This window comes from Dipodomys merriami, unplaced genomic scaffold (genome assembly GCF_024711535.1).
Source record: "Dipodomys merriami isolate MVZ:Mamm:240054 unplaced genomic scaffold, mDipMer1.0.p SCAF_12, whole genome shotgun sequence".
Classification (NCBI taxonomy): Eukaryota; Metazoa; Chordata; class Mammalia; order Rodentia; family Heteromyidae; genus Dipodomys; species Dipodomys merriami.
The window spans coordinates 18844011-18853933 of NW_027202493.1; the positions used below are offsets into that span (position 1 = coordinate 18844011).

The 9923-nt window shown below is 44.2% G+C and overlaps 1 protein-coding gene across 1 annotated transcript in view; it reads right to left on the reverse strand.

Annotated features, from left to right (window-relative positions):
• Positions 1–9235, reverse strand: part of Frg1 (FSHD region gene 1) — a 29195-nt gene extending 19960 nt beyond the window's left edge. Inside the window, exons 1-2 of the mRNA XM_070016341.1 lie at positions 8960–9235; positions 7721–7791 (exon numbers count right to left, since the gene is read on the reverse strand). Of these exons, the coding sequence (XP_069872442.1) occupies positions 7721–7791; positions 8960–9021 (133 nt within the window). The 5' untranslated portion in view covers positions 9022–9235. The remainder of the gene's footprint in view (positions 1–7720; positions 7792–8959) is intronic.
• Between the last annotated feature and the right edge of the window lie 688 nt (positions 9236–9923).

Sequence of the window (9923 nt, forward strand, 5' to 3'; positions counted from 1 at the left end):
AGAATATTCAGGGATGTGGATTTCTGCAATAATCATCTTAAGGCCAACAAACAGGAGAGATTTTAAATGAGGCAAGCTGAGGGCTTCTGACCAGAGCCATAGAAGCAGTTGGCAGCCTTACCCTGATAGTGACAGCAGTTTCCTTGCCTGATGGACACTTCAGGAGAAAGGGCCCTTGCCTTGGCTGCTGGAATGCTCTGACCTTGGGACCTGACGGGAAGACCAATCTACTTTAGCTTCTAGTAAGCAGCCTGTAGCCAGGAAGGGCTAGAGACTCAGCCGCAGCTCAAGGGCTTGGAAAACAAAGACCAACAGCCATGAGAAGGAGCTGTGGAAGGAGAGGGGCTATGATGGAGAGGCAAGTGGAGAATTCAGCAACAAGAACTTAGGCAGTGAAAGGTTCGAGGGGTGACCTCACCTCTCGTGAAGGTCACTACAGGCTACAGACACAGCATCAAGCTTACAGCTGTCAAAATGCCCAGCACCTGAAGCTGTCTGGTGCTACAGAGGCTTGCTACTAGGCAGGCCTCAAAACTCCAGGAGTAGGACTTGGGACTCACATCATACCACATGGCCTCAACCTCACCACAGGGTCATAAGCTAATGGTCAGGATCTGAAAAGATGGGAAACCTGCAAGTGGAACACTTAAGTCCCTCAGTTTTCCACCATGGGTGAAGAACTCAGTGAGTTACTTGTTCCCCACTACTGGGTACATTAGGGGAACTTCCTATGAACACAGCAAGCTATTAAAAAACACCCAACAAATCAGACCAGGAAAGAACTACCCAAAGACCTATCTGCTGCTTCAGAGGGCAAAACAGGAGGATCTAAGTGGGAACTCGACTGGCCTACAGACTAAAAAGCAACATCTAGTACACAAAGAGAAAGTTCCAAGGTAGAAGCAGCGTGAAAGCAGACAACTGACCATTAATCAGGCATGCCCTGAATGCACATGTAACACCAACCCAGTTAGTTTTCTTCCAAGTGATGATCAGTGTTGGAGGATCAGGCCTGGTTCCTTGAGCACACACATGGCAAAAGCCTTGCCACTAACCTATCCCCCAGTCCAGTGGGGATAAACTACATTGTAACCTCCCTGCATAGTACTGCCTGAGCACTGAACATTTAACTGCAACACAAGAAGTGATGTCAGATGTACAAATCTCAATGCAAACACAAAAGAAATGTGAAAAAAATGGTTGTATGATCCTCCCCACAGATCAACAACTGCAGTATATTAGATGCTAATTAAAGACAGTGAAGTAGAACAAAGTGCAAAGAACTCAAAAGAATAATTATAAAAATGGATAACAAACTGAAAGAGAATACACATTAAAATATGAATATTCAAATAAACAGCTAAATAAAGTGAAATGAGTGAAAACATAAATATAAATCAACAGCTGAATGAAATAGGAAGACTATATAAGATAAGAAAAAGAATTCAATAAAGATACAGAAATCTTGAAAATGAAACTGATACCTGGAAATGAAAATAAATAAGTAAAATAAAAAACTGTGGACTACTCAGGAGGGTAGAACAAAATGAAGACAGGATTTCAGAGCTTGAGAAAAAAGGTAAAGATATCAAAAAAGTCAAATGAGCCAGGCACTGGTGGCTTATGCCTATAATCTTAGCTACTCAGGAGGCTGAGATCTGAGGATTGTGGTTTGAAATGAGACTCTATCTCAAATTAACTACCAAAAAGCTGAAAGTAGAACCATGGCTCAAGTGGTAGAGTGTCAGCTTTGAGAGAAACAGCTAAGGAACAGCACCCAAGCCTTAGTACCAGCAGAAGAAAAAAACAAAAGTCAATGCTGGTGAATATATAAGGGAACCCTTATATACTATTGGTAGAAATATCAACTAGCAGGGTGATATACTGATTGGAAAAATTAATTCTATTCAGAAATTTGCCTTTTTATGTTAATTTGATTAGGAAGTAGATCACAAGAACCATACTTAGAAACCAGACTTCTTTGTCCATTAAAAGATATGCCTTTTCATACTAACCATGGATCCTTTATTGAACTGCAATATTGATGTCATTTGAATTAGAATGAAGAATACAGACAGCTTATCACTAAGAGCCTGAGCTTGAACAGCTCATTTTTTTTTTTTTTTGGTCAGTCATGGGGCCTGAATTCTGGGCCTGGGCGCTATCCCTCAGCTCTTCAGCTCAAGGCTGGCATTCTACCACTTGAGCCACAGTGCCACTTCCAGCTTTTTCTGCTTATGTGGTACTGAGGAATCAAACCCAGGGCCTCATGCATGCAAGGCAAGCACTCTACCACTGAGCCACCTTCCCAGCCCTGAATGGCTCATTTCTTCAACCACACGTATCTCATATTAAATTAGGTACAACTACTTCTGAAGAGCTTCCTGTACACTACAGGAAGAGTATTGAAATTGTAATTGTAAATTGTAATTCTTTGGGGTTCTATGAAGTATCATTTACAGTCTGTAGGATTTGCTAATCCAAGAGTGGCAAATTCCTTCTGAAAAATTAAAAAAGTAGATGAACCAAATCCACTATCTTTAATGAGAGCTTATCAAGCAAAAAAATCTCTGAAGACTGGTTCAGCATTTAGTTGCCTAGCAAGCTTGAAGACCTGTGTTCAAACCCTGGAACACAAAAGAAGTAGAACATACATTTCTAAGTAACCTCTTAAATTATATCTGTAATCCTAGTGACTTGGGAGGTGAAAATCAGGAAGACTGTAGCTTAAGGCCAGGCTATGCGAAAAGCTAGTAAGATCTTTATCTCAATCAACAAGCCTGGCATGATGTGATGTTGCATAATTTGTAGTACTAGCTATGTGGGAGGTGTAGATAAGAGGATTACAATTTGAGGTCAGTCCTGGGCAAAATTCTGAGAAAAAGGGAAAAGGGCTAGGGGTATGGCTTGATCGTACAGTGCCTGTCTAGCAAGAGCAAGGCCCTGAGCTTAAATACCAATATACAGCAGAAAGACAGAGAAGTTCGGAGTGGGGGGCGATAGACTATGCCCCTGTTCATTTTATGAAACTAGTCATTACCTTGATAGTAAAGCCAAATGTGCCTGTAAGGAACATAAAATCCAAGTCCACTATCTGTCATCAACATAGATACTGAAATCCTAAAAATACATTGGAAATAAAAAATCCAATATGCCAGCCGGGCGCTGGTGGCTCAGGCCTGTAATCCTAGCTACTCAGGAGGCTGAGATCTGAGGATCGCGGTTCAAAGCCAGCCCGGGCAGGAGAGACCCTGAGACTCCTATCTCCAATAAACCACCAGAAAACCGGAAGTGGCGCTGTAGCTCAAGTGGTAGAGCACTCGCCTTGAGCTGAAGAGCTAAGGGACAGTGCCCAGGCCCAGAGTTCAAGCCCCACGACCGACAAAAAAAAAAAAAAAAAAAAAAAAAATCCAATATGCCAAAGGATAATACATCATAACTAAATTCAGGTTAAATTAAGAATATGAAAATAGGTGAAGGGCTGAAAATGAAACCAAGGAAATCAATCCTTTGTAGAATCTCTGAATAAAGCAATGCAAACAAATCAAGAAGCAGAAAAAAAAAAGCATTTGACAGAATTAAACACCTTCTATACTAAGTTAAGATGCAACATTCTCATTTTGAAAAAAGATATCCATGAAAATACTACATAGGGGGGCTGGGAAGGTGGCTCAGTGGTAGAGCACTTGCCTTGCATGAATGAGGTCCCGGGTTCGATTTCTCAGCACCACATAAGCAAAAAGAAAAAAGCCGGAAGTGGCGCTGTGGCTCAAGTGGTAGAGCGTAGAGCGCTAGCCTTGAGCTGAAGAGCTTCAAAATTCTTTTTTTTTTTTTTTTTTTTGCAGAGCGGGGGTGGGGGGGTGGGGAAGGGAGGGGGGTCCGGTCTTGGAGCCTGAACTCTGGGCCTGGGCACTGTCCCTCAGCTCTTCAGCTCAAGGCTAGCACTCTACTACTTGAGCCACAGTACCACTTCCGGCTTTATTTCCCTCACCTTTTTTTTTGCTTATGTGGTGCTGAGGAATCGAACCCAAGGCCTCAGGCATGCAAGGCAAGCGCTCTACCACTGAGCCACCTTCCCAGTCCCCAAAATTCTTTTTTTTTTTTTTTTTTTTTTGGGTCCGGTTGTGGGGCCTGAACTCTGGGCCTGGGCGCTGTCCCTCAGCTCTTCAGCTCAAGGCTAGCACTCTACCACTTGAGCCACAGCCCCACTTCCGGCTTTTTTCTTATGTGGTGCTGAGGAATCGAACCCAGGGCCTAGAGCATGCAAGGCAAGTGCTCTACCACTGAGCCACCTTCCCAGCCTCCAAAATTCTTATTATATAGAGGACTACTGAAAACTTTCTGCTTAAGACTAGGAATAACATAATTATGACTATTCTCACTACTTCTGCTCAACATTTTGGTGGGTATAATAAACAGTAAAAGAAACAAAAGACAAGTATTAGAAAGAAGTAAAATGAAATTTACAGGAAACATTACTGGAGATTTCTCACTTGCTATATAAATAAACAAATTACTAGTAGAAATAAATCAACTTAACATATTCAACTTTCAGTTCAATATTTTAAAAAGTAGTTATATAAATAACAAAAGTAAACAACTGAAAATAAATTTAAATTCTGTTCACACAGCATTATAAAATTATACAATACTTGAGGAATTTAAAAATATGTGCAAGGGGGAGGGAAAGTGGGAGAAAAATGAGGGAGGGGGTAACAAGTTCGACAAGAAATGTACTCACTACCTTATTTATGTAACTGTAACCCTCTGTACATCACCTTGACAATAAAATTGAAATAAAAAAAAATGTGCAAGAGGGGCTAGGAAAGTGGCTTGGTGGAGAGTGCTTGCCTAGCATGCATGAAGCCCTGGGTTGGATTCCTTAGCACCACATACACAGAAAAAGCTGCAAGTGATGCTGTGGGTCAAATGGTAGAGTGCTAGCCTTGAGCAAAAGAAGCTCAGGAACAGTGCCCAGGCCCTTGAGTTTGAGCCCCAAGACTGGCAAAAACAAAACAAAACAAAACAAAAAATGTGCAATATTGCTATATGGAAAAGGACAAATTATTAGCAGCAGTATGCCTGAAGATTCTCCCTATATGATCTGGATTCAGTATAATTTCCCCAGAAAATCTAATAGGTTTTATTATGAAACTGGTAAGTGAACCTAAAATTTACCTGGAAATATAAAAGACTTAGTTAATTTTCACAAAAGAAATATGAAGTGGGAGGACTAATACTACCTGACTTCAAAATTTTATGAAGTAAATAGTAATAAAGAAAAGGACATCAATGGAACAGAAAAATATTTCAGTGGGACAGAATGAATCAAGATCATACAAAGTTGGTCAGATGATTTTAAACAGAGGTACCAAAGCAGTTTGTTCATTTCTTTGTTCACTTAATTTTTACATGGTGCTGGGGATGAATTCAGGACCTTGTACATATTCTTCCTCTGAGTTACAATCCCCAGCCCTCCAAAACAGCTGGATGGAGAAGTAAAATATATTCAAGGAACAAAACCCAAACCTTGACACCTATTTCACAGTATACCAAAAATTAATTTGAATGGATGACAAGCTCAAGATCTATTATCCGTATAAGTATGTGTGGGTGTGGGTGTGGGTGTGTGCGTGCACTCGAGTGTGTTCTGGACCTCAGGACCAAGGCTACCAATTGAACTACAGCTTCACTTCCGGCTTTTGGGTGGTTATTTGGAGATAAGAATCTCATGAGTTTCCTGTCCAGGCTGGCTTTAAACTATATTCTCAGATCTCAGTCTCCAGAGCAAGTATAGGTATGATGCACCAGTGCCTGGCCTATAAAAAATTTTAAAGTGACATCTCTAAAAAGAAATGTAGAATTTCTGTATGACCTGGAGTAAGTGAAATATTGTTTAGAACAGAGAGATAAGGCAGTAGCCATTAAAGAAAAAAGACAAAGAGCAAAAAACTTTAAGAAAAATAAGAACTTCAGCTCATCAAAAAACAAAACAAAACAAAACAAAACCCAACAGGGGCTGGGAAGGTAGCTCAGTGGTAGAGTGCTTGCCTTGCATACCTGAGGTCCTGGGTTCGATTCCTGAGCACCACATAAACAAAAAGAAAAAAGCCGGAAGTGGCTCTGTGGCTCAAGTGGTAGAGTGCTAGCCTTGAGCTGAAGAGCTGAGGGACAGCGCCCAGGCCCAGAGTTCAGGCCACGACCGGACCCCAAAACAAACAAACAAAAAACAATGAAAATTAAATTAAAAGAAGCACCAAAGTGGGAGAAAGGGCTGACACTGCTATCAACTGTTGACAAGAATGCCCCAGCAACAGGAACTTCCATTCCTTTCTAATTCTTGGTGGAACAGTAATATGGTGCAAATAATTGGCAAACTTCTGGTAATTTCTTTTCTTTCTTTTTGCTAGTCATGGGGCTTGAACTCAAGGCTTGGGCATTGTCTTTAAGTTTCTTTTGCTCAAGGCAAGTACTCTACCACTTGAGCCATAACGCTACTTCTTGCCTTTTCTGTTTATGTGGTACTCAGAATTGAACCCAGGGCTTCATGCACGTGAGGCAAGCACTCAACCACTAAGCCACATTCCCAGCCCCATTTCTGGCAATTTTTAATACACTTAAATATTCACCTAACCTTTTAACACAGAAAATCCTTATCTACATTAGTACCACTGATACTATCTTCATTTTAGGATGAACTTGTTCTTTTAGAACATTGATTTCGGGGTCTGGGAAGGTGGCTCAGTGGTAGACAAAGAGTGCTTGCCTTGCATGCATGAGGCCCTGGGTTTGATTCCTCAGCACCACATAAGCAAAAAGAAAAAAGCCAGAAGTGGCGCTGTGGCTCAAGTGGTAGAGCACTAGCCTTGAGCTGAAGAGTGAGGGACAGCGCCCATGCCCAGAGTTCAGGCCCCATGACCGGACCCAAACAAAACAAAACAAAACAAAACATTGATTTCCCCGAATATACTATTCCCTCTTTTTCTTTTTTTGAAACAAGGTCTCACTGTGTAGCTCAATGGGCTTGAACTTGTTATGTAGCACAGGCTGGCCTTCAATTCAAGTACATCCTGTCTCAACTTCCAGGTGCTGGGATGACAGGCTCAAGTGACCTATCTCTATTTTACATAGGTTTAAAGCAGCTATAATTTATGCCAATTCAAAATCTAACTTATCATGATTTAAAACTGAAGACATTTACTTTAAAATGTAGATACAGAAAGGAAAATAAATGAATAATTGGTGTGTTTGAGACAGATGGTTTCTAGTACCATTTAGAAGCAAGAAGCTACCTTGATGCTCTAATTCTGTTTAACTGGAATTTCCATTCATTTCAGTTTTTACAAAACAATTATTTTTATTGTAATTACACTTCCCTTAAAGGCAAATTGCTGACTCGTACAATTAAAATGAATGCACTTTCAAAAAAGTTCAAAATATTTGGTTTTAGAATGCTCATTTATAGGTACGGTATATAGTTAGCATCTGACTACCAATGAGTCTAATAGTGCCCACTGAATCTGAGTCAGCCTTCCTTTTTCCAGCACACTGTTCTGATAATGAAGTGGTATCTACTATGCTTGAAAACGAAAAGGAATCTGCAACTATAAATGATACGTAAGCACTTTAAGACAAACAAAAGTCAAAGTAGGAAAACACTTTATACACAATCTCAAACAAATGTTAATTTCTCTCTAAATAAAGAACTGAGAGGACTCACCAACAATATCAAGCTGAGTTTCTTCATCTTCTTCTCTTTTTCTTTTCTTCTCTTTACTCTTTTTCTTCTTACTATGGGAAAAAGTAGTACGATTAGATATATTGTTGTGTATATTAACTATCACTAGATGGACCCTTACAAGAGTCTTTGAGCTGTTCACTACTCTATACATGTAAATGATTTTTGATTATTTGCAAGGATTTAAAGTTCTAAAAAGTTGTTCTGGTTTTGTGTCCCCTGTGTTAAGTGTGTCTGCCTGGCCTTGAATTTTTGAACAAAACAAAACTTTCTGTGAATAAATTCTGTCGTTTGTAAAATTAGGATAATACTGGTGCCATTGGCTTTTGCATATAATTCTAGGCCGAGATCTAAGGATCATGGTTCAAAGCCAGTCTGTGCAGGAAAGTCTGATGAGACTCTCATTTCCAACACAGACACACAGACACACACACAGACACAGACACACAGACACACACACAGACACAGACACACACACACACACACACACACACACACACGGTGTGTGTGTAATAACACACCGTGCAAGGGTAATAACACGGTGCAATTGTTGTAAGGATTAAGGGTTGATAGGTATCTGTGAATAAAGCTGGTGAGCAGGCCCAGCCTCTTTAGAACAGTTTAGAATTTCTAAAAAAGGTCAAACACAGAGTTTTCATTAAACTCAGTAATCCCACTGCTAAGTACATACTCCCAAGAGAAAACGGCAGTTCATTCTCAGACACTTAAGAACGTTCACCGCAGCAATATTCCTAGTGTCCCCAAAGTGTCAGTAACCCGAGTACTCAGTAACATTAGGTCCCCCGCCCCTCGGAGCCCTACTCCCCCATGACCCCCGACCCCTCTCGGAGCCCGACTCCCCCCCCACCCTGTGACCCCGGCCCCTCGGAGCCCTACTCCCCCCATGACCCCCGACCCCTCTCGGAGCCCGACTCCGCCATGACCCCCGACCCCTCTAGGAGCCCGACTCCCCCCGTGACCCCCGACCCCATTCCCCCCTCCCACCCCCACCATGGCCCCGGCCCTCCGCGGAGCCCGACTCCCCCCGTGGCCCCTGACTCCATGACCCCCCCTCCATGGCCCGGCCCCCCGCAGAGCCCGGGGCTCACCCCCGCCATGACCCCCGACCCCTCTCGGAGCCCGACTCCCTCCGTGACCCCCCGCAGAGCCCGGGGCTCACCCCCGCCATGACCCCCGACCCCTCTCGGAGCCCGGGCTCACCCCTTGGCCTTCGCGCCCTTGAGGACCAGCTTGGTGGGCTTCACGTAGGAGTACTCGGCCATGCTCCCCACCCGACCTCCGCAAACCGCTGTGAGCCGACGTCAGGAGCAGCAGCCGCGGCCAAAGCAGAACTGCCCCGGAGCCGCGCCACGTCGCGGAGGAGCGAGGGCTCCGCTCAGGAACCCGCCTTTCCCACCAAAACACCGGCCGCGCCGAAGACACCGAGCCAACCGGACCACTCACTTCCTGTTTTCGTCGCCCGCCGTGGCGGCGGGCGCTACGGCGGCCGCCCAGGGACTAACTACGGCCCCGTTTATTGGGTCGCTGTGGCGGAAGTCCCGGATGTTAGGCCCTCGCAGGGGGAAACCCGGGTTAGAAGCACCCTCTGGTGGACGCCGGCGTGTCAATGGCACTGGCCGGGGTCTCTTCCCACCCTTGAGGAGGCCACCCGCCAGGCCTCCGGATGAGCCTGAGGGTAAAGTGTAAGTCTTTGCTCCCCTGTCGTCCCTCGCACACAAAACCTTGTCTCCAGCCAACCGACCGACCGGGTTGAGTGCCTGAAGCGGCCAGCCTGGGGCCGACGCAGGCTGGGACGGCGGCCGCACCGAGGCCAGCTGCGGGTCCGGCCAGTCCTGACCCTGGGGCATGCTCCGTAGCCATTTGAGTCCCAGAATCGTTTATGGCCTTGTTCCAGTAGGCATGAGGGGACGGGGGCCACGTTCCCCTCAGCCGTTGCCAGTGCTGTGAGGGATTTGGAGGCAGTACGGTGGAGGTTGGACCGATCATGACAGAGGCCGTCCCAGTCAGTGAGGAGACAGGCGTGCGCAGGAGGCTCTTGGCGCCTTTCGAAGTGCTACTTGCAAAAAGCTTCCTGTCATGTTGACCTTTAACCCTCCATCAGCAATGTGCACACCCTTTCCATGTCCCTACCCTTATGGACTCCTCTGAAACATTGCCCAAATGA